The sequence below is a fragment of the Echinops telfairi genome, unplaced genomic scaffold (genome assembly GCF_000313985.2).
Source record: "Echinops telfairi isolate 266 unplaced genomic scaffold, ASM31398v2 ScPeMD7_7400;HRSCAF=8409, whole genome shotgun sequence".
NCBI classification, from domain to species: Eukaryota; Metazoa; Chordata; class Mammalia; order Afrosoricida; family Tenrecidae; genus Echinops; species Echinops telfairi.
The window spans coordinates 12,166,101-12,192,146 of record NW_022111300.1 but is presented as its reverse complement, the minus strand read 5'-3'; the positions used below and the strand labels follow the sequence as shown (position 1 = coordinate 12,192,146).

The 26,046-nt window shown below is 37.6% G+C and overlaps 1 protein-coding gene across 3 annotated transcripts in view; it reads left to right on the top strand.

Annotated features, from left to right (window-relative positions):
- Window positions 1–16,973, top strand: part of SS18 (SS18 subunit of BAF chromatin remodeling complex) — an 87,109-nt gene extending 70,136 nt beyond the window's left edge. For all 3 annotated transcript variants that reach the window (XM_045296226.1, XM_004702917.4, XM_004702916.2), the window contains 2 exons: window positions 391–524; window positions 15,206–16,973. In XM_045296226.1, the coding sequence (XP_045152161.1) occupies window positions 391–524; window positions 15,206–15,232 (161 nt within the window). In that variant the 3' untranslated portion in view covers window positions 15,233–16,973. The remainder of the gene's footprint in view (window positions 1–390; window positions 525–15,205) is intronic.
- The last annotated feature ends 9,073 nt before the right edge of the window (window positions 16,974–26,046 follow it).

Sequence of the window (26,046 nt, the reverse complement as noted above, 5' to 3'; positions counted from 1 at the left end):
CACCAGCCTGTGCGATCACGAGGTGTTGAAGGGATCAGGTATCAGGCATCATCAGAACAAAAAATCTTACCATAGTGGGGAGCGGAGAGGGAGGGGAAAAATGAGGACCTAATGCCGGCGGCTTAAGCGGAGAGCAAATGTTTTTAGAATGTTGAGGGCAATGAGTGTACAAATGTGCTTTATACAATTGATGTATGTATGGCTTATGATAAGAGTTGTATGATCCTCTAAGAAGACGATTAAAAAAAAAAGTCCTGATAAAATCAAGGTGTACCAAGCTATCTGTTTAAATTTAGAAATCAAAATATAGTGACATCTAGATCTAAATTTTTGCCAGTTCTAGGAACTTGTTTTATGTTTGGACATTTGTTTGTGTTGATTATTCTTCAGGTCCTTCACAGGGTGGTCCAGGTCCTCAGTATCCCAACTATTCACAAGGACAAGGTCAACAGTATGGGGGATATAGACCAACACAGCCTGGACCACCACAACCGCCCCAACAGAGGCCTTATGGATACGACCAGGTAAGTTATCCAGTTGTCTTGTGAGATTAAGGGCCTGTTCACTCCTGATTAGGTTAAATATTTTTTCATGGAGGCCTTACTTTCTCCCCATGAAGCATGAGTTAAAATAGAAAGTCCATTGCGGTGTTGGCATAGTCCGTCAGTGTTTCTCTAACATGTAAATGTGCATCATCTCTAAACGCCAGCATTTATCTTCTCCTTCTCTCTCTCTTGGTCTCTCAATCTTGTCTTCATTCCTCAGACTATTCCCACAACGATTCTAAGCATCATTCTCTCTCCTAAAGCCCCCAGTTTCTCAGTTTTATTTGGTTTACTGTTAGAGACTGTGCCTTAAGTTATAGAAACATGGAGTCGATCCTGTTCTAATGCTCTTACTGGCACGCATCTTCATTTCACCATGTTTGCCACACTTCCTTGCTATCTGTGATAACCCACTTCTTTAAATTCACATTTCATCTTTCTCTTACACTGCCTTCCGTACACATAAGTACTACCTCAAGTATTAATCTCTCTCCCCTATTATCATTCTTTTAAAATATGGAGAGATGAATTTCATCCTAAGACAACCATATTTAACCATGACAGAGTTCCGAGGGTTAGGAAAGGAGACAGGAAAGCAGGAAGCACAGGGAGGAAATGGAGGAAATTACGCTGGAGAATGCCATTAATGACCAGAAGCAAAATGTGTATCAATTGCTGAGTTTAAAACTGATCTGCTCTTTAAACCTCTCAATTCACAATAGAAAGAAACAAAAGACACCATTCATGAAAACAAAACCAAACCTTTTATCTTTTAATCCATTTTTCCATGAACTTTTGGAAACTCCCTCATAATGGTGTCACTACATTATCTGTGTAAACATTGCTGAATTGGTGTATAATGTGCTATGTATAGATTTATATAGTTTTTCAATTGCCTTGATTGTCTTCAGGATGGTTTCTGTCCTTAAAGAGCTCAACAGATGTTTGTGCATCCATAAGTGCATATAGTTAACTATGAGGTCACTGTGGGAGACTACTGATAATACAGTAAAGAGGCCTTTTCTGATTATTTCTGTCTAGTGCAGTAGGAAATACACTGGCAACTATCCAAACTCCATGACTTTTTATCCACAGCACAGCCCCACATTCCTGACAACTGGACTAAAATGATGGTGACCATAAAAGGAGAATGAAATCATGTATCTATCACCTCTGTTTAGTGCCAGCCACTGCTAGGTGTTTTCTAAGCACTGTTTGAAACTCTTCACAGTTTCCACATTGAAGTCAGGATAGAATCTAAGACCCTGAGGGTGATTTTTAAGAGCCTTGATCAGGCCCTGACATCTCTCTTCACTCTTAACCTCCTCTTCCCCAGGCTTACCATGAGTCCTTGGTAAATGCTGTGCTTTCTGACTAGACTGTCCTTTGCTCCTTCATTTCTACCTGGCTCGTGCTCCTAAAATACAACTATCCTTTGGATCTCATGCTCATGGTTCGTAATACTACTTACTACCCAAGGAATATTTTCTCTCAGTATTTACCACACTACAATATAATCATATGTCACCACATAGGCGTTTGCAAAGGTAGAATCCATGTCGACCCAATATATTTTCTATTTTTAGCATAGTACTGTAATTACTGCTCAGTAACCATTTGCTTAATGAATCAGGAGTTTAAAAATTAGGTTGATTTAGGAAGCAAAATGGTCAGTTGAGTCCAGATCATGCTGAAGTTGAGTGGATAACAGGAGATCCAAAGAGAGATCAGTTGGAAAAGGAAGCTGAAATTGGATTGAAAAATTAACTACCCCCCCAAAATAAATAAATAAATGAAGTACAGATTCTGAAAGTATAAGCCAGCATAACAAAAACAGACATGAAAAAAAACAGTATCAAGGATTAATATTTGGTAATAAAAAGAAGAGAAGCCAGTTAAAAAAAAGATCACAAGAAACACTTTTAGCTTGTTTTGTTATTAAGATTAAACTGACCTCATAGAATTCGGAAGAATTCTACCTTTTTAGTTTTATGGAAGAGTTTGTATAAAACTAGGATTCTTTCAAATATATTTAGGCCAGGAGTGTTCTTTATGGACAGGTTTTTAATTGAAACCTTAAGTTCTTTATTGACTACAGGGATATTTAGGCTTGTTTCTTTTTGAGTAAACTTTTCAAGGAATTTTGTTTGTGTTGCTGAATAATTTCCTTGTTATCCCTTTACTGTTTCTAGACTCAGTAGTGGTCTCATGCATCTCACTTCTCATACTGGTAATTTGTGTCTTCTTTCTCCTTTTAATCAATTGTCCTAAAGGTCTCAAAACACCAGCTTTTGGTTTTATGACACTTTCCTCTATTTGTTTGTTTGTTTATTTATTTCACTGATTTCTATTCTGATAATTAATTCTTTTCTTCTGCATGTTTTGGATTTCATTTCCTCTTTTCCAATTTAGAGTGGGAGCTGGAGACCTGTTGGTTCAAGATCTCCCTTTCTAATGCTAGTGTTTATTGCTATAAATTTCCTTCCAAGTGCACATTAATTTTTGAGTTGTTGAAAAAGTGGTAGTAGGGCTACTTTTTAAAAAAAATCATTTTATTGGAGGATCATACAACTCTTATCACAATCCATCCATACATACATTGTGTCATGCACATTTGTACATTTGTTGCCATCATCATTTTCAAAACATTTGCTTTCTACTTGAGCCCTTGGGATCAGCTCCTCATTTTCCCCCTCCTTCCCTGCCTCCCCTCCCTTATGAACCCTTGATAATCTATAAGTAGTTATTATTTTGTCATGTCTTGCACTGTCTGACATCTCCCTTCACCCACTGTTCTGTGGTCCATCCCCCAGGGAGGAGGTTTTATGTAAGTCCTTGTCATCGGTTTCCCCTTTCTAGCCCACCTTCCCTCCACCCTCCACCCTCCACTCTCACTACTGGTCCTGAGGGGTTCATCTGTCCTGGATTCCCTGTGTTTCCAGTTCCTATCTGTACCAGTCCACATCTTCTGGTCTAGAGTAGGGCTACTTTTGACCTCCTTTGGCTACACAAAGGAGAAGGAGATTTCTCCTTCCAACCCAAGGCTGATTGCCCCAAAGTAGAGGTCAGACATGCCTCTATTCTCTATCCCTGTTTTACCAACTCTTCGGACACCAACCATTCCTCCCAAGGCATTCTACTTCTCTGCTTGGTTAGACAATCCATTACAGTGGCCACACAGAACTCACAGACAATACTCATGCTTATGGGGGGTTAGTAGAGAATTTACCAGGCTTCCACAATCCAGGGTCAGAAAGCATTAAGGATAGGACCATTGGTCTACAGCAGAGACGTTTGCAGCTTGCAGGCCTGTCTCTTGTCAGGTTCCCTGCCTTCATGGACCAGGAAGCCCACCTGCCATTCTGTCCCACTGTCACACCATCTCAGTGGTGCTGCTCCTCTGCTCTGGTGCCTCTGCTGTCTCTGTCACTTCAAACGGATCTGATAACTCACTCCACTGGTGACTCATCTTTTCTGGTAGTCCTAGAATTCTTCCTGTCTTTGCTTCTGAGGCTCTCTTAGGACTAGTGGAATGGCAAACCTGACCAATCCCTGAGTTAGAATCCTCTACACCTTATTTTCATGATCTTACTCAAATCATTTGGTGGGAGTTAGAGAGAAAAGCCATGAGTAATTAATTTCATTTCACCACAGCTGTATTTTTATTTCCAGTCACTTCTAAATACATTCTGATTTCTCTTTAATTCTTTCTTTGACCCAAGAGTAGCTTGTTTTTCAGTTATCTGGAAATTTTACAGATATTTTTCAGTCACTGATTTCTAATTTAATTTATAATAAGAAAACATACTTAATAATTTGAATTTTTAACTTTTTGAGACATACTTTATAGTGTAGAATATGGCCTCTGTGGTAGTGTTCAATAATATCAATCAGATCAAGTTGGAGATAGTGTTTTCAAGTTTTTTTTTAATCTTCGCTGACTTTTCTTTGTAGTCCATTAGTTCTCGAGAAAGGGATGTTAAATCTCTGACAAGAACTGTGCATTTATCTACATTACTTGAAGTTCTATTTGTTTTTCTTCATGTGTTTTAAAGCTATGTTATTTGGTGTTTAAGTGGTTAGAATTTTTATGTTCTCTTAATGAATTATTCCTTTACCATTATAAAACACCACTCCTTAGTCTTTATTCCTGGTAATATTCTTTGCTCTGAAATCTGTCTGATATTGTTGTAGGTACATGAGCTTTCTTTGGATTAATATTAGCATGATGTGTATCTGTTTTATGTAAGCAGTGTATAATTGTGTCTTACTTTTTTATCCAGTCTGACAATATCTGCCTTTTAGTTGGATGTTGTGCACATTAAACATGTGATTATTGGTATGGTTAAGTCTTCTCTTGATATTTTAAAATCTGTCCTGTTATTTTTCTTTTTCACTCTCCAGCAGTTTTGAGATGTAATTCACACACTATACAATTTACCATTTTAGATTATATATACAATTCACTAGTTTTTATATTCACAGAGTTTTTCTACTATTCCTGCAGTCTAAACTTAGATCATTTCACCATTTGGAAAAAAACAAAACAAAACAAAATGGATAGTTATTAGCAGTCATGTCTCACTTCCCCCAAATATATTAGACAACAGCTAGTTTACTTTCTGTCTCTATTGGTGTGCACATTGTGGACATTTAAGAGAAATGGAATCATATAAAACGTAGCATTTTGTGATTAGCCTCCTTCATTTTAGCATAATATTTTTATTCACCCATGCTTTCACATTTATCAGAACTTCATTTCTTTTTATGGTCAGTAATAGTCTCTTGTATAGATAGACCACATTTTGTTTAGCCGTTCATCTGTTGGTGGACATTTGGATTACTTTAATCATTTGGCTCTTTGTGCTGCTGTGAACACCCATGTACAAATTTTTATTTGAGCGCCTGTTTTTAATTCTGTGGGGTTATATACTTGCAAGTGGTCTATAACCACTAGGCCGTCTGGTAATTCTATGTTTAAATTTTTAAGGAACTATAAAACTCTTAGCTCTGGTGACTGCACCATTTTTACAACCCAGCCAGTAACGTACAAGTGTTCCAATTTCAACTCATTCTTACAAGCACTTGTTTGCTGTTTTTCTGACCATAGCCATCCTTGTGGGGCAAGTGTTATTTTATTGTATTTTTTATTTATATTTCTCTAGTGTAGAATGAAAAGGAGCCTTGGTGACAATGTGGGCTAGGCATTCAGCTGCTAACCTCAAGTGTGGTAGTTCAAACCTACCAGCTGCTCAAATGGAAAAAGATCAGGCTGTCTGCGCCCATAAATATTTACAGTCTCAGAAACCCCAAGGAGCATTTCTACTCTGTCGTATGCAGAGTCTCTGTGAGTTGGAATCAACTTGATGACAGTAGCTTAGTGTCTAATTACCCTGAGCATCTTTCTGTGAACTCACTGATCATCTGCATATGACCTCGCTATTAAACTCCTCACTACTGCTTAGTCCCTCAAGCCTCTCTGGTCTTTAGGCTGACTCTTCACTCAACTGATGAAGTCGTGCGGTGCACAAACATTTTTAATTTTGATAAAGCTTAGTTATTTTGTTGCTCTTGCTTTTGTTGTCATACCAAAGAATTAGCTGTTAAAAACTAGTCTTCGAACCAGAACCCTTTTGTTTTATTTTAAGCATTTTATGGTTTTAATGCTTACTTTTAGGTCCTTGAAACATTTTGAGTTAGTTTTGTGCATGGTGTGTAAAGTATGGGTCCTGTGTTTTCCTTTTGCCCATAGAAATTTAGCTGCCCCAACATCATTTATGACAGAGATTATTTTTTCACCATTGAATGGACTTAGCATTCCTGTTGAAAATCAATGGATCATATATATATATATCTGATTTTATTTCTGAACTGACACTTCTCTTCCATCGACCTATATGTCTATCTGTTTATCAATACTAGATGTCTTGTTCCTGTAGTTTTACCTTACGTTTTGAAATCAAGAAGTGTGAATTCCTACTTGGTTCTTTTTTTTCCAGGATTGTTTTGGCTGTTCAAGGGCCATTGCTGTCTTATATAAATTCGAGAATTGACGTGTCCATTTTGCGAATGCTATTAGAATTTTAATGGAAGCCACATAGTGAATCCTATGGGTTGCTTTGTATCACATCTTAGCAATGTTAAGTTTTTCAGTCTTGAACATGGCATTGTCTCTATTTAGGTCTTCTTTTAATTTATTTCAGCATTGTTTTGTAGTGTTCAGTGTACAAATTTTTCATGCTCTTGGTTAAATGTATTTCTTTTGTTGCTATGTATAGCAACCATATTGATTTTTCCTATTTGACCTAATACCCTGCAACTGTGCTGAATTCATGTATTAGATGTAAGCTTTCTTGTAGATGTTTCCTGTTTTTTCTCTATAGGCTATTTTTATCTGCAAATAAATATAGTCTTACTTTTTCCTTCCATCCATCATCCATTTATTTATTTTTTCTATCTGCTCTGGCTAGGGCTTTTTAAAAATTATTTATATTAATGACTAGGATTTTAATACAATATTGTTAAGGGCAGGAATTCTTGTTTTCTTCCTGATCCCTAAGATGAAAGTATTTTCTCTGTTGAGTGTGTTAGCTATATACTTTTCCTAAATAACCCTTCCTTATATTAAGAGTTTTCCTTTTACTTCTTGAATTGTTTTATTATGAAAGGGTGTTGGCTACTTAATTCTTGAAATCTCCTCTCCTGGGTGTAGAATTCTAATTTGACAGCTCCTCCATCCCTACACGAGGATGTTGCTCCATTGACTTCTTGCTTACATTGTTTCTAAGGCCATACCTGCTCTTCATTCGTATCTTTGTTTTCTGGTAGTTAGTATATCCTTTTTCTTTGACAGCCTGTTAGATTTTTTTTCGTGATCATATGGTTGGTTTGGGGACAAAATTCCGTTATCAAATTGTTTTGAGCTACCTATGCCAATCCCTTGGTGCATCTTTCTTCATATTTCCTATGCTTTGGATATATTGAGCTTCTTAGACCTATGAGATTATAGTTTTCATCAAATTTGGAAAATTTTGGCATCAGCAAAAAGTTTTACTATATTTGTTTCTTTTTCCCCAAAATTTTTCCAGATTAGGTTGCTTGAAGTTTCATCATAGTTCCTGACCCACTGTTCAATTAAAAAAATTATTCTTCCTGCCCCCAACCCCTTTCCAGTTGTTTTTGTATTATGTTGTATGTTGAAGTTAAGTAATATTTTCTAGGTCACTATGATGTGTGTGTGTGTGTGCGCGTGTGCGCACGTACAATTTTCATTTCTGACAATCTGGGTTCCATCTCTTGAATTTCAATTTGAGTCTGTCTTTTATCTTCCATGTTCCTGCTTAGTTTTTTGTTTTTTTTAATGTATGGTGTTCAAAAAGAAATATAACAGCTTCTTTTTCTAATTTTAAAAACTGTGTCAGTTTCTAGCCTTATTTCAATTATTGATTCTCTTCCCCACTCCCCCACCCCCCTTCATTATGGGTCATATTTTCTTCCTCTGTAGGTCTGGTGTTCTTTGATTGGGTATTAGACATTGTGAATTTTAATTTGTTGGATGGTAGATGTGTTCCTAGAAATATTGTTGAGCTTTGTTTTGGGGTGCAGTTAAATAAGTTTGAAACAGGTGAGTCCTTTCAAAAAATAGTTTTTTACTTTATGTTTTTGTATTGAGACTTTTTATTGTATTGTTGGTTCTTAAGGAAAGGTACTTTGCTTCCAAATCATGGTGCTCTGGACTTAATAACACTAACCTATTTTTGGCCAATTGAAAACCAGGCACTTAACTAATGATTTCTTACATATAATCTTGAAGAACTCATAAACGGCATTGATTATGCCCTAAGAGGTGAGGAATTGGTGGTAATTCAGATGGGCAGCTCTGAAAACATTTGTCAGATTCCTGTCTCACTTTTGCCAGACTTTAAAAAAAAAAAATGGGGGGAGTGCGGAGTGGAGATCCAAAGCCCATTAGTAGGCCACTGGAGATCCCCTTGCAGAGGGGTCTCGGGGAGGAGATGAGCCAGTCAGGGTGTGATATAACAATGATGAGAAATGCAACTTTCCTCTAGTTCCTAAAGGTTTCCTGCCCTCTCCCACTACCATGACTCGAATTCTATCTTGCAAGACTGGCTAGACCAGAGGAGGTACACTGGTACAGATAGGAACTGAAAATACAGGGAATCCAGGACGGATGAGCCCTATAGGACCGGTGGTGTGAGTGGCAAAACAGGGAGGGTAAAGGGAGAATGGGTAGGAAAGAGGGAACCGATTACATGGAACTGTGTGTGACCTCCTCCCTGGGGGACAGACAACCGAAAAGTGGGTGAAGGGAGACGTCGGACAGGGCAAGATATGACAAAATACCCATTTATAAACTATCAAGGGCTCATGCGGGAGGGGGGAGCGGGGAGGGAGGGGGAAAATGAGGACCTAATGTCGGGGGTTTAAATGGAGAGAAAATGTTTTGAGAAACGATGTACAAATGCGCTTTACACAATTGATGTGTGTATGGATTGGGATAACAGTTGTATGAGCCCCTAATAAAATGTTAGAAAAAAAAATAAAGTGGCAAGAGCAAAGATACCTATTCATTATGGTCATTGTGAGGATTGTATTAAATAAACTGTGCCAAGAGCTTTAAAAAAAAAAAAATCCTGGGGAAAGACAGACCCCTGTGGTGTCACAGTGCATTGGGCTATTAACCACAAGGTCAGCAGCTCTAGATTTGCTAGCCAGTCTTTGGGGGAAAGGTGAGGCTATCTGCTCCCAGAAATATTTACAGCCTTGAAAACTCCAGGGAGCAAGCCTTCTTTGTGCTATAGGGTCATTATGAGTCAAATTCAAGTTGATAGCAGCAGGCTTGGTTTTAGTTTTTAGAGAAAGACTGAAATGAAGTCTGACACTGCATGTGAATTTTTACATTATTATTTGGAAAAAATAAGATTCCCAACCTGGTGCCAAATAGGCTTTCACAGATAAAAATCACTGGCCAAATGAGTATTATGAGTTATTGCAGTAGACAAAATACCTTTTTATGGACTTCAGAACCAAAAAAATGTATACTGCTTAATCTATTATGGAAACTAAGGGTTACCATGCCTTGGTAGTACTCTCTAATTTCAAAGCATTTCAGGACCTGGAAATTTTAAGTGTAAATTTCTCTTGATGTTTATAGTCTTGAAACAGTATTTGAAGTCTTTCCAGTAGTTTCTATTCATGTAAATACAACGGCCACAGTTTAAGTTGCAAACTCTGGGGCACTGGCATGGTTGCAGAGAATGCGTGACAAATCCTCCTGTAGGCCAAACGTTAGGTGCCAGAATCGTTATGAGCCTTAATGGGGCGATATATGGTTTTGGGGGGACGGGGATGGGGGACACTAGATTTCTTGATGCAAGTTTTAGAGTCTAGCTTGCTTGGACTTCATTTTAGACCCCCAGATTTGATTCTATACAAGTGTTGCTAAAGACTTTATGAATAGGAAATGTTGCTGTTATGTTTTTGAAAGCTGCATAGTAGCTAACACAAAGTCATGCTTCCTTTGACTAACATTTAAACTTCTTTTCATGAACTCCAGAATAGATCTTCTTGCTTAAGGTCTTTGTTCTTCCAGATTTTTATTTATGAGTCTGGTGTTTGGCAAATGTGATAGCTTTTGGATACTTTCTCAGCTTCTTTCTTTGTTATGTATCTGTTGAGTTCTTGCTTGATCCAGTCTTGGTAACTGGATTTCACGTGGCTGTTGGTATCCTGGCTCTGTGCCTGATAGTCACTAGTATCAGATTGGTATCTGAGCAAATCTGTGACTCAGTGCTCACATAGGAATTGTTTTTAAGATTTGTTAGGCAGGCACCAGAGTATATTAAGTCAAAGGCTGAAATGTCCCCATCTGTGAGATAAGTCCTATTGAGCCCCCAGTAATCCTTCAAATTATGAGGTTTTTTTACTCTGCCTGGGGGGTGGGGGGGGTGGGTAGGAACTATTTTCTTTTCACGTGAGTACCAAGTGTTAGTTCCTCTAATAATTCTGGGCATTTTTTCCCCAGTCTGGTGTATTTTTCTCACCCACATCTACGACTCCTTTGTATATTCCGTATCAAAGAGAATGGTATTATCACCCTGCAGGACTGCCACGCGTGATACTCAGTCTTTAAGTCTCTATCATTCACCTTTACACACCTCATAAAAGGCAAAAGCTTGTTGATCTTCCTTTCTCCAAAACTCATTTTACCTGTAGCCTGCTGCCTGGTCTTCGTTTGGCAATTTCTCATCTCCTGTCTTCCTCTCAGCAGGATCTTCCTACCATCGTCTTGCTGCAGTTCCCATTCATTCTGTGTACTATAGTCAGTGGCATTTTATGATAAAAAAAAAAAATTGAAGCAAAAAGAGAAAATCTGAAACTTCAAGAGCTGTAGTGGTTTTCCCAAGATGCCTTAGCTAACGGTATTAGAGCACTTGATAAACAGTGGTTTTCCCAAGATGCCTTAGCTAGCGGTCTTAGAGCACATGATAAACCCTGGGCGAGTGGAGCCCCTGCTCTGCTCACTGTGTCCCTTTGCTGCAGTCATGTTAATGGCCACGTGTCATTTGCAGAACCCTTTCATGTTTTTCTTTGAGTAAGTTTCTGGGTTGGGGTATTAATGACTCCCACTTCTATGAGGACACATACACTCAAGAAGGCATATTTAAGGCTACTTTCCCCAGGACAGGACGCTGTTTGCTGGCTTCCAAACCCGTACTTTTAACCTTTAATACTACACGAGAATTTGCCAATGGTTGCAGATGCTTCCGGTTTGATCATGGTTTAGTCCTGGAGTGTGATCAGTTGTGCATGAGTCAAGTTATTTAATCTCTCAGTGCCTCAGCTTCTTCATCTATAAAATAGGGACTGTGTTTACTGTGTAGATTATATGAGGGGGCTTCAAAAAATGTGTGTAAAAGGCTTTTACTTTTAAATTCCATTTTTTACACATCCCCCCCCCAGTTTTTCTTGACATATATGTCTAATATCATACAATAATTTAATCATTCAGTCATATTGAGTTGTACAGTCATCATCCCAATCAATTTCTGAACATTTTCTTCTCTTAATCTTACTGTTGTTAGCTCCGTATTTTCCCCCATCTCCTTCTGCCATGCTCCTGGGTAATTATTAATTCAGTTACTCTCTCTAACAGATTTACTATCCTGTATTTTATATACAGGAAATCATACAAAACACAAGCAGGAAGCAAACAAACAAAACACCCAACAATAATAACTAAGCAACCATCAATAAAAGAAAAACCTCAATAGCAAAGAAAGCAGAAAATATTAATAAGTGAACATCAAATGATAAGATGTTAAATTTTAACTACATCTGCTGCCATAATCCGCCTTACAGTACTCTCTGTCTAATATCAAGGCTATTCATGTCCTTGTACTATGTTTAGAGGTAATTCACTGGAGGCTTCATCTATGCACACACACATTTAGAAACTCCTTATTTAGATGAATACAAAACACTATTACAGTGGCCAGCATATGCTTGAGTTCTTAATTGTTGTGATGGATTAAGATGGTGTGTTGAGTTACACGTTGGATGCTAAGATCAGCATTTCAAATCCACCAGCTACTCCTCAGGAGAAATAAGACGTTTTCTCTGCCCCTGTAAAGATTTACATAGTGGGAAACTTAAAAGGGCAGGCAGTCTTTTTGTCTTATACGGTTGCTATGAGTTGAAAGAGTTTTTAATATTGCTAATATTAACAAGCCTTCTTATATTCTATAAATTTCTAAACTTATTTGGTCTACCACTCCTTCTTCAGGGGGGGAAAAATTACTTGGTGCTCCCTGGCAATTTAAAGAGCTTTATGCTATAGCCCATAATCTAGAATAAAGTTGAAGTGTCTGTGTTTGCAGCCTTTCCGGATTATTCCAGGCCCCCAGTAAGGTGGTGTCACCCACTTTGGGAAACACGGTTTGATTCCATCGTGCATATTCTTGCTTATTCTGGATTCATTCTTCTGATGCTTAATGTTTTTTTCTCCATGCCTTGCCTAAGCAGTTTCTTCTGTTTGACTTGACCTTTCTCTTCGTTCTTCCACCCTTACTATGTCCTTAGTGCTCCCCTATTTGCTCAAATATTTTTCTGATTATTATATCCCTTGTTAACCTCTTCTTCTCTGAACTCTTATAGTATTCTACATTCTGTCATTGTTGTTTAATTTTTTTTACAAATTTTATCCTTTTCAAGTTTATTGTTATGATTTTGAGCATATAATATTTGCTCAAAAATGTCTCTAACCACTTGAGTTTTATGTGGCACACATGATGAAAGGTGTCACATGTATCAGGGATGTTTGAGCCATAAGGATGGGTAGGACGTGCTCCCTGCCCTCAAAGGATTCAAAGCCGAGTCGAAAAATTACAGCTTGTATGTGTATCGCACAGTAGTTCTCAGCTCTCTGCCGCTTTCACATCATGCGTGTGTGTGTGTGTGTGTGTGTGTGTGTGTGTGTGTGTATGTACAACTCACTTTCCGTGGTCATATTTCACTGAACACATTCACGTTTCCCTTCAAGATTGACACTCACTAATTAAAAGTTTTCCAATTAAAGTAAAAACCCTTTCTTGTGTTCTCTTTTAAGTGGCATAGCAAACAAATGAAGTAGGAAATAAATATAGCCATTAATAAGAAGGAAATTGAAATCCAGCGAGGTAGAGGCTATAATCTCACATTATAAGTGACGAAACTGGTTCTCAAAAAGGTTTTTTGTTTTTTTTCCCCAGAGTTAAATAGAAAGCAGTAATGTTGTAACTCAAACTCAGTTTTAGCATGTAGGTAATCTAACCATTGAATAATAAGTTCCTCTTGGTGTCAGCTAACAACAAAGTAAGCACTGACTTATTTAAATTTTTTATTTTAGAATCATGTAAGTGGAGAACAAAACATGAGTGTTAGAATGATGACTGTGTCGACCAACTTCACCAGTTAGCAACATTGTGCCAATGTTGTTTTATTTATCCACTTCTCCCTCACACATTTTTGTAGACTACTTTAAAGCAAATCCCAGATATGATACCATTTTACCTACCAAGATGTCAAAATGCATTGATTTCAGATTTGACTGACTACAACTGTATGAAGTACATTAATATGAAATCCCCTAATTCTATGAATAGGGTATTATTCTTTCTAGATATAGCATGATAATTAACAGATTTCCAAGTGTGTTTACTGTGTAGAACTGTAAGTCTTTTTTGAAAGTGCAGTTTCTTATGGTACAGAAATAGTTCAACTCTAGAATATTTTCTTGATATAAAACAATTAATAGAATATCTAAAGGCAATTTATCAAAAGGAAACAGTGAGCTAATTTGTACTCCCAGGAAGCACTTTTCTTGAAGAATAGGTGCTATTCACAGGACTAGAGGTTGTTTGGTTCGTTTGAATGGAACATTGCCCTAAGTGGGAGCCCACTCAGCTGCAACGAACAATAGTTCTAAACACATTGACGAAGTAGCTGATGAAAGACATTTGTACGTATTCATCTCTCATTGTACCTTCTGTGGTAGAGAAGATGTTGCTCCTGCTCTCCTCCCTCTCAAAGCTAACTAACCCGTGCATACTAGCTATGCATGACTTCCTATATGGGACTGTAAAAATTCTATGTAAAAAAATTTTATCAGGATATGTTACATGTCAAACCATTTAATAGTTCATTCACATCAAGAAAAATGGAAACATCATTACCACAATGAATTTTAGAACATTTTCTTCATTCCTCATTCCTAATGTCATTGATATTAGGATATCCCCCTTTCCTCCCAAACTTCCCTGCGATTTCCTCAAGGAACCATTAATCCAGTTAGTCTCTATAAATTTAACCTATCCTGGATTTCATATACAGGAAAACACAAAATTAACAATAATAACAAAGTAAAACAGATACAAAGCTCAATTTAAAAAAGGCAGAAAATATAAAAAATTAATACAAATTGAAATGTATCATTAGGGAGGTCAGTTGATAGGGTGCTAAATTTTAACATAACTATATCTTCAACAATCCTCTTTCCAACTCCTGTGTGGGATTTTGCAATTTCACACAGCATCTGTACTCTCTCTCATTTTCTCTCTTGTCCTGTCAGTTTATGGACTTTAAAGTGCACTCTTGTTGGTCTCAGGGAAAGGCCCAAATTCCTTAGTATGAATAAAAGTTTTTATCGTCAGCCTCCAAATTCCCTTCCCATTCTCACGTTCCACTTACCGTTGCTATTACACCTTTCCATTGTTAATGCATAATGGCAATTACGATATGCAGTAAAAATACTGTCACAGCAGCACACACATACCATATCACTGCCTCTCATTCACTCCTGCTTACTTCAAATCCACAGAATTCACCAAGCATTTAAATTATGCCATGTATTGGCCCTTTGCTAGTCTCTTGCATGTTTGCAATTATGAAATAAACAATTAATTTGAGGTTTAATGTAATTTCATAGGAAATTAGAATGATCCTATATACCAAAATACCTAAAGTTCTTTGTTTTTGTTTTAGGTGTAATTGTTTTCAATAGTATGACAGTGCTAGAAATATTACTTTATGACTTATGATTTTCTGTGCTAAACTATTATGATCAAACTATTATTTAATAATATTTTAAATTTATTTTTTAGGGACAGTATGGGAATTACCAGCAATGAACAAGTACCTACATTCCAATAGCCAGTACCTATTAGCAGCCATATTGTCACCTCAACACTGTGGACACCTCCCTGTGAAGAGATCCTTTCATTCCATCTAGTTTTTTGGAAAAACTGTGGATAAGTGGCTGTTTCTTCAGTAAGCAGCCTTTGTGGCTTGTTGTAAAAGGCTTTAGTAGCTCAAAAATACTTTTGATTTCACATTTCTACTCTAGATGGCAACATTGGACAGAAAATACATTGACATAACCAATTTGCAATGATTTCGGAACTGTTTCAAATAGACTGTTACAGACTGAAAGGTGTGAACAGCTTTGTATGTTTATGAAGGTTAAGGGAATTTAATACTTTTCCACAGATTCTTTTTTAAGGGGAAGAGGGAAATGTACACTTTTTACAGCAGCAATATTTTGTATATTATGTTTATTTCTTGTGAATATGCAAGGCAGAACACTACGCACTGGGCAGAATCAGAAATCCTCTGTTAATGTGGATTGGAACATGGTAGATGCTTGACTGTGTTGGTTTCAAAATGGTGTACTGTGAAGAGAAAGGTGAGGGAGAAGACAAAGCACACCATATGTCCACTAGTATGTTCTTAGAGAGGAAATTTAAATCCCTTTTATCTGTCAGATAGTCAAGGGCACTGTGATACCATTTCAAGTAAAAGGACATTTTAAAAAAGCCTTCCATTTTTGTGGATTAAAAACCTTTTTATAAAGCTCATTTATAGTGCAGTTTTAAAATGTGAGGCAATAATTACTTCATATTGGACCTGAAGAAGCTTTGGTAATAGTTTCATGTAAATGAAATGGTAATCCTCCCCTAAAATAGCAATAACTTAAAACAGAAGTATGAATTTTACTTTGAGCAATCAGGGAATTTAGTAAGTAATATCAAATAATTTTATAAGTACTATCAAAGAAGAGTCAACATTGAGTAATTTTATTTTTTAACATTACAAGGATAATTGGTTTATATAATAAAATAGTATAGGAGACTTCTTTAAAACCTTTGTTTCAACTTTTTAAACTGGAACTAATGCTGTTTATAAAGGGACACTTTTATGCTTTTCCCTTTTTTATGTTGGTTCATGTAAGACAAAGATGTTGATGAGGTTTTACCTTGATCTGTATTAAAAGCATAGAGGCTGCATGCTAGATCACTGTGTTTATCAACATGGCACCTTAAATCATTATTTGAGATCATCCTGTGCCTGATTATTTTAACTAAATTCAGGGAAGTTGAAATGGGCAGGAGAGCATGCATAGAGAGTTTTGAAAATACTGTTATTTAGGCATAGTCTGAAAACATCCATTCCAAAGGTAAGTTGCTATTTTCATCACAGTTGCCTATGCCCAGGGAATATATCTTCTTTATAATTGAATTTGGTTTTCCCCACTTCTAACTGGAAACGAAACAGAAGGGGTGCCATAAATTTGAATAAGTGAAATGTTCTGTCCTCAACATTCTGTAATCAAAAGGAAGGATTTCAGTATGTCTGTGTGTATGTGTGTGGGAGAGAGCTTACATATGCGTTTTAAGATCAGAATAGGTTTGCTCCCCACCCCCAAGTTGGTCAGTAGAAAATGACATCAAGGTTTGAACAGATAAAGCATAGACAGCCTTATTGTGATTGAAGTACTTGTAGGTTCTGTGCCAAGTTTCCACCACTGTGTACTTTGTTGCTATTTAAAACTGTATCAACTCTAATGGAAGAATAAATTATTTGTGATTTTAATTTTCTCATTTGTTTCTTTAAATTAGATCTCTTTAACTTTCTTGTTTCCTCTGGAGATTATACTGTGGATTTTTTATTTAAGTTAGGCCAGTATAAGCAGACAATATTTGTATTCTAGGAGTTTATCAAAATTCTCTTGCCATGCCCAAGTTAATTAGAATTAACTGTTCCGTAATCAGCATGTTGTGTAGGCTGTTTGTTATAGGAGTCTTTCTCTGAAAATAAAGTCCATGAGGCTATAATCAAGATGACTGAATTAGATAAATGAGTTGAAGAGACAAAATTGTGCTGAACCCAACCTGGTGTAGATATGTTATCTCATTTGAAATAAGCTCAACTGACATTAAGAAATAATTTGTCTTGCCAACCCATCTTCTGTTGTCTTATTCTCCTTTTAATGGAAACTAAAATTGCAATTTTAATAAACAGAATTTCCTCTAGGACTTTGTTCCTGGAGACGAGTGCATTTGCAAGGTTTAATTGTTTTGTAACAGTCCTATTTTGTAAACGTTTTTAATTGGTGGCGACAAAAATTACCTTACTCCTCTGATACCTAGTAAGAAAGTAATTTTATCAGTAGCTTTCTACAGAATATGACATTTCCATATAGATGATATATTCTAAAGCTTTCTTTTCCTGAAATTTAAATTTTATTAAAGTGTATTATAATAAGTATTATACATTCTCTAAACTTTGATAAGCAGAAAAATAGATTACTAAGAAAAAAGCCAGGCAATTATTGTTCAACATTAAAAAATTCTTAACTATGCTAATTATTGCTCACATTTAAAAGTATTTAACTGTGTTAGTTTAGTTGTTTGATAAATTAGTATTATTCTTCAGCACTATGGTGACACATTATTTTTTGTTTTGTTTTCAACCTCTTTGTCGATTTTTCAAACATACACCAAAGCGGAGAATGCCTCGTGTACCACTTAGCAACTTGTGACCAAGCTTGTGACATCTGTGCACAGCCACAAATTAAATATCTTAACTAGGATCTCTAAAAGATAAGTACTCTTTTAAAAACTTTATCTTGGAAGACCTGAAGAACACTCCTATTCCCCAAATTCTGCATTTTCAATGTTATCTTTGAGCGAGACGCCATTGTGAAATCTGCAGAATCCTGATAATCTTTCAATATTCTTTCTTTAGTAACCCCCAGTTAATACCCCCCCCAGGTTTTAGCTGGGTTCCCCGCTGCCCAGAGACCATACTTAACAGCTTCCTTTGTAGCAGGTATCACTTTTTAAGTGTAGATTGATGAGTTGAAGTGGTGGTTAGCAACATTGAAAGCATGCTTCATTTTATCATTTTCATTCCATGACCTGGAACGTGATCGATTGGTTGGGAGGTTGGGCCTCATAGAGGTTTAAAAGTAGTCTTGACATTGGCAATAGATAAAAGTTGGAAGACCCTTGAATGACCTCGTAGTCTTTTCCTCTGTACTGTCCACCAACTTGGACTTTGACATGAGAGAAAAATAACACCTCTGAATAAGCTCCTGTATTTTGGGGCCCTTGATTATACTAGCAAAGACTATACACTAATGTAGGGTCATGTAGAGGAGAACCAGCTCAGACTAACGTATGACATAACCTGCATGGTATCATATTTTATAGGAGTAGCATATTGTATACATGATATGCACCATAACAATTTAGTTCATATTCTTTACTAATAAAGTGGAACAGAATGGTTTAGCATTTCAAGATTACCATCACCACCATCCCTGTCATCACTTGAATGAATTAGAATGCTGTATGTAAGACCAGTTAATTTAGTTAATTTCAGAGTATTGGCAAACTATATGCTTAATGCTTGTAATTGTTTTGGCATCTGTATCCTTAAAAATTTTCTACATGGCATGTTTTCTAAGCACTTACATGGAAATTGTGTGAAAATACCTTCTAAAGTCTCATATTTTGTTTTTGTTTTTAAATTTACATATATATGTGTGTGTGTGTGTATATATATATATATATATATAATCCTTTGTGCTTTGTAATTTTTCCTGAAGCACTTCTTGTTTTTGTTTTTTACTATGTGATGTGTATATTTTGATTTTCATTTCTCTGTCATTTTTGGGGGGGTGGCAGAATTGGTACACTAAAAGTATTTTTAAACCTTTAGTTGATGTCGACTTATAGCCCCCCTGTAGCACTGTGAGTTTCGGAGACTAGCTGTTACAAGAATAGGAAGCCCCCATGTCTTTCGCCCCTTGAGCTGTTAGTGGTTTCCAACTGCTGACCTTGCAGTTAGCAGCCAAACTTGTAACCACTACATCACCAGGGCTCCTTATACCTGTTGCGGCCCTTACCATTTAGCTTGTATCCATGTAGAGAGGTTTGCTTTGGTTTTGTCTAAGGAGTTATAATACTATTAGCTATGGGAGGATTTGTTTTGGAATAAATATTTTTGCAGACTACTGTACGCATTTGGGAAGCCCAGGTAGTACAGTGTGTAAGCGTTTGGTTGCTAACCACAGGATTGGGTTGCTAATCCAGTCGCTCCTCTGCTGGAGAAAAGTGTGGCACTTTGTGTCCATAAGGATTGTAGTATTGGAAACCCAATGGGGCCAGTTCTATAATGCCTGGTCGTGCTGCTCTGAGTCAATATTGTATAGATGTGGCCAAACTAACCAGAATTCCCGACAGCAGTGTATCAAATTCTGTTTATAGCTAGCTCTGTAGGATTTTATCTTCTCTTCTATGAAGATGGCTATCTGAGGGAATGGTTTCTATTAATGTTTAGTAAATTAAGAGCAAGGAAGAGTGGTTGTACCTATCTTTTCAGTACTAAATAGCATTCTATCCATAGGAATCCTATTTCCTGTTCAATTTCAGTATCCCATTCTTTCCCAAGATCTTGATTCACAGCAAGCTTTCATACTTCAAGTTCTACATGTTAGTGCTCATTCCCACATAAACACAACCATTCTGAAAACATGAACTGATATTAATTACCCCCTTGGCACCAAAAAGTCAGGATTTCCTGATGCGGCACGCTAATGTAAAATGCATTAGTGCAAATGCTGGCTCCAAGGGGTAATACTCTCTAAATAAACACAGCAATGTTTTTCTTTATTCACAACTCTCAGGCTATTCTGAAAGTCGTTCATCCTCCACACTCTCAAAAAAGAATTTTGAGTTTTAATAAGCCATAACTGGATTTTCAGAAGAAGGAATTAAATTTCAAGCTGCAAATCAGTGGTACTTAAGTCTTTTTGGTTCCTTGAAATAAAATCGCCCTAAATGTTCTGGTGATTAAATGACCTTGAACTGTAATTTGAAATAATCCATTGGAGGAGAATAATAATGTTTTATGTTTAATCATTACTATGACTAAAAAAGTAATACACAGTCTGACTTAATTTATTTAGAAATAGAAAATTAACTTTTGTTCAATTTTTAGTTCACTCACTTAAACCCAGAAACTGTGTGTATCGGTTTTATTTGTTTTGTCTTGATGTGTGTATATATTTGATATTCCTTATAGACTCTGGTTAAGAAGGTTTTATTTTATGCTTTCACACACACACAAACACACACACACACTCTCTCTCTTTCTTTAGTCTGGGTTCTTGAGAGAAACAAAACCAGCAATATATTTAGTGAAAGAGAGAAAGAGTTTTATCTGAAGGAAATGGTTCACATAATTGTGGAGGCTGGCATGCCCTAAATCCGTAGGTCAGGTATCAGACTGGAGGCTTCTCCAGACTCACATGGTTGCAGAGGCTGACAGACCCACAAATGGCTGGTTAGATGACACACCCTTTATTTACAGGTCTGTAGACACAGGCAAATCCCAAAGTCAACTGGTCGGATGTTAGGTTAATGGTGGCTCAGAGAGTGGCAGAAATTGGCATATTATAGAAGTCCTGGAACTTCTAGATCAGATAATAATGAGTTGGTGCCAGATCCAGAGCAATAGGGGATCTTGTGAAGGTTTTCTCCATACATCAGAAGTAAGGTGGGACTTGAGCAACGATAGGATTACTAAGGCTACAATTCAAGATGCACTCCATACTAATCCTATCTCACTAACATGTTATAGAGGATTTATAACATGGAATGGGAGATAATTTAATCAGATCACAAAGTAGAGGACCATCATACAGCACAGTGAATCATGGCCTATCAATTTGACACAGTAACGCATACACCTCTACTAATGCACAGTAGAATAATAGATGAAACTAAAAGACCAAGTCTAATCGGTAATTACACTCAAACCAGCTAAACATCCTTATGGAACAGAAATGAAATAAAAAATGTAAATTGTTAAGACTAAAACCTTCTCCAGGGTTCTGACTCTAGATAACGATAGTTTAGAAGCACTTGGAAAATTAGTTCCTTGGAGTAATACCAAAATAAAACAAAACCCACTGCCATTGAGTTAAATGTCAACTTACAGCAGTCTTCTATAGGATATACGACACTTAATCAACAGCTGGGGATTTGAACCACTGTCTTGGCAGTTTGCAGCCCACTGCCAAGCTCACAGTGCCACCAGAGATCCTGTGGCGTACTAGAGACTACAAATATGCAAAGTCAAATACTGGAGTTAATTTTACACCTTGAAGCTAGAGGGTGGAATGGAGATTTCCATTTACTGTTTCCATTTTTCAAAAAAGAAGCTTATAAAAGACCTTGCTGCTGCTAACCACTACAATGAGACCTTGTTTTGAATTCTGAGCCTAATGACGCTTGTTGCTAACTGCTGTTGAGTTGGCCCTTAACTCACTGTGTCTCTGTACAATGGCAGGAAATGCTTCCAGATTCTTCAGCATTACATGATATATGCTGTAGAGTGGACCATTATGATCCACAGGGTTTCCACTGGCTAAGTTTTGGAAGTAGATTATCAGGCATTTCTTCCTAATCTGCTTTAGCCAGGGAGTTCCACTGAAACCTTTTCTTCATGACTACACACAGTCCACCACTGATAGAAAGGTGGTCATTGTGCATGGAATGAATTGCCAGGGGTTGAACTTGGGCTTCTGTGGGAGGTGGTGAGAATTCTATTATTGAGGTTCGCAGTGATTACTCACTCACTCACTGCTGTGGAGTTGATTCTGACTCATCACAACCCTCTTGGACAGAGTAGAACTGGCCTTTGGGTTACTTCTACAAATTGATGATACCAGATAGGTGTTTATCCTGTTGGTCAGCAGCTGAACCTAGCTGTTCTGAGGCTCGGTAATTAGGTCTAAGCTATTGGTAAAAACATTGTAGTGCTCAGTAATTTGGTTCTGGACTTGGTGGGAGTTCTGGGGACAGTTGGAAGCACAGAAGGAAGGGTGGGGATGAAAAAAAAAAAATCAAATTGGAGCTTAAGTTTCCAATATAAGCTCAGGAGCCAGATTTTCAAAATATGTTAACAAAATTATTGAAAAGTACATTCATGCTAGGTAAATGTAATTTTATGGAACGGACTGATAGCCTTTAAAATATGTATGTTTTGGTTGCTCAAAGGGAGATCCATCCATCAACAGTGGTTCTCAAAAAACAGATTGGAATTACAAAGCAGAAACAAGGAGAAAGTCAACTACAGGTGCATCTGAAGATCATTTATAAATCTCATAAATTATAAATTAGTAAAACAAGTTCAACTGGTGGCAAAAGCTATAAGCTGGACAGTTGAAAAGGGAATCTGTGAATTAGATGATAACAAGGGAAATTTTTCCAGAGCCTAAAGAACAAAAAGATAAATATTGAAGGAACAGTTCAGAACTATGGAAGTGAATGCAGTACTCTTACTATGAGATCTCAAGGAAAATGAGAAGAGATTGGTGGCAAAGCAACATATATATGTCTAATATATAAATTAAAGCTGATAGTTTCTCACAATCTATATAAGTCCATCTAGTTAAGCAGGACAAATAAAAGCAAATGTTTATCTTGACACATTTATTACTGGCTGTTTAGAAAAGAAAAGGAAAAAACCCAAACCTAAGAGGATAACAGTCAAAAGAAAACGGAAATTGCCTTCAAAGTATTGAGGGAAAATGGTATACCCAGCTAAACTAATCTTAAAGTGAGGGCAAAACACAGACATTTACAAAGAAATGTGAAGAAAGCTGATAGTACCTGGCTATCAAAAGATACAGCATCTGGGGTCTTAAAGGTGGCCATCTAGCTGAGAAGCAGCAAAGACCATTTGGAAGAAGCACACCAGTCTGTGATCACGAGGTATTGATGGGCTCAGGTATCAGGCATCAAAAAACAAAAAATCATATTGTGAATGAGGGAGAGTGTAGAATGGGGACCCAAAGCCCATCTGTAGGCAACTGGACATCCCCTTACAGAAGGGTTGGAGGGAGGAGAAAAAGCCAGTCAGGGTGCAGTGTAGCAATGATGAAGCATACAACTTCCCTTTAGTCCTTTGGTGCTTCCTCCTCCCAACTATCATGATCCCAATTCTACCTTACAAGTCTGGCTAGACCAGAGGATGCACACTGGTACCGATAGGAACTGGAAGCACAGGGAATCCATGGCGGATGAACCCCTCAGGACCAATGGTGAGAGTGGCGATACTGGGAAGGTGGAGGGTAGGTCAAAGGGGGAACCGATTACAAGGATCTACATATAACCCCTTCCCTGGGGGATGGGCAGCAGAAAAGTGGGTGAAGGGAGAAGTTGGACAGTGTAAGACATGACAAAATAATGATTTATAAATTATCAAGGGTTCGTGGGGGTGGGGCGGTGAGGGAGGGGAAAACTGAACATATTGATACCAAGGGCTCAAGTAGAAAGCAAATGCTTTGAGAATGATGATGGCAACATATGTACAGATGTGCTTGACACAATGTACAAGCCCCCAATAAAATGATAAAAAAGTATCGTCCATGGGAGATGTGTTTCAACAAAAAAGGAAAAGTATAGGATGCAAATCTTGCCAAATGTAATTTTCGATAGAAAACATTTTCTTTTGGGTGAGGATAACAGGTAAACAATGTGATAGGTTAATTGCATTAACCTATAATGCATAATTACATTAATGGCCTCCATCTGTAGCCCTCTTAAGGTCTGTGCCGTGCAGTGACGTAGGTCAGTGGTTTGAGCCTCCCTCTCCGAACTATATTGGTGCTTCTCTAGCTTCTGCTTCACTTCCCCACACTCATTTTTGACTGCCCTTTCAATGCTGATTTATCTGCCGGGCCTTCCCCTTCAGGTACTTTCTCTTCCCTTCTTACTCAATGAGCCCTGCAGGGCTCTTACCTCTGTCGCTCCTTTTGACTGCAATCTGTTTAAACCCCTGCCCAGACTCTGGTTCACATCAAACCAGCGGTGAGAGTTTGTACTAGTATATGAAAGTTGATTGGCAAGATTTCAGGAATTTTTTTAACTTATTAAGACGGTATAAACTTATGTATAAATATTATATTAAAGGCAGCACATACCCCAAACTCATAGCTTCCTACTTTATTACATTTTTTCTATGTATACTCTTGGAATTATTTACGTCTATTGTATCTGGATGATTAAAATACTATATACTAGAAAATTTCAAGAAAATGTTAATGTGGATTAGATTTGAATAATGTGTGGTATTTGGTGCTTATAGCTGTTAAATTCTAAATAGCACAAAGCATTGGGGAAGTATTTTACAATATCTGCACCAGCAAAAAAATTCATATATGACTTTGATGAATGAGTAAAGATCTGACCCCTTTTGTTTTGTTGTTCCATGGCTTTCTGTGCTCTTTAAAGTATTAAGTATCAACAGCAGTACCAGCTACCCTCATTTCTCAGTTGCAGCCATAGGTTGGCCATTGGTACACAAATTGGCAATAATCAGCAAAAGCATTTTGGGAGAATTGATTGGTGATATGAAATTAAAATGTATTTTATTATTAATTGGATACCACATATATTTTATGGCTGTGAAATGTATGAAAAAATATATGTAAACAATTCACCCCACAGAGTCAGTCATTAAAAATTTACCAGTACACCACTAGTTGAGACCCTCAGGATACTGCTTATTAGATAGTTTAGACTCAGTATGGTAGGCATCTCCGACCGAACAACGTGCCCCTAACAATGCCACGCTCTCCCATCTGTACCAGAGAATAGTGCAAATAGTTTCATGCTCAGCTGCTCACTGCAAAGTTGGTGGTTCACGTTCCCCCAGAGGCGCCTCGGAAGAAAAACCTGGTGCCCTACTTCTGAAAAATCAGCCATTGAAAACGATGGAGCACAGTTTGATGACACCCAACAGGAGTTGGGTCAGTTTCATAGCATCTTTTCCTTTGTAATGACGGCCAGAAAGAGAACTTTAAGATTGTTTTTGAATATGTAACTATGAGTTGCTTAACAACCACAGTGTATTTTGAAAGAGAACATTATGTGATTTGGATGTTGTGTAAACCGTATTAGAACCTCTTGGGAACCTGCTTCCAATCATCCTGGTGTCCTCTGCTGCTGCTGGAACTGCTGGCGGGGCTGGAAGAAGGGAGCAAAGTGAAAGGAAGCAAGCATTGAGGGAGCAGAGCGCATCTAGCCGAGACTGCTGGTATACCACCTGATGCCAGTCAAAGCCCGAGATTTGCACCCAGACCCATCCCCTCCACCTCAATTGCATGTATCTCACTGGGGGTCCAGTGAGCAAGTCTGGATTTGGAGGGTCTTTAAAACCATTCTAGGAAAATAAAAGAAGGGCAGTGTTCCCCTTTAAAAGCAAGCAAACTAATCTTGTGGAACCATAGTAGTTGAGGTGGGATGTTGTGCCTGAAGAGACCCTTAGTGATCGATCTATGCCTGTGTTCATAGGGCAGGGGTGATGGAAAGGTGCACATTTGAAGATGCCTGAGAGTGATAGTTGACAGCTCCAGGTCTCTGATGAGAGCAGGATCCAGAGTGCGTATTGGCCTCAGACAAGGGGAGTGATGTTTCTGCCACACTGACAGAGGATTGGTTTTTGTCTTAGGTTGCTTCCTCTGGATCAAAGCAAGAGGCAGAACTGCTTGTTGAAGTGGTTGGAGGGGCTGTACTCAGACAAAGGGCAACGAAGGAAGTAGCATTGGACAGAAAAATGCTAAGCAGGAATGTGATCTTGGCTGGAAACT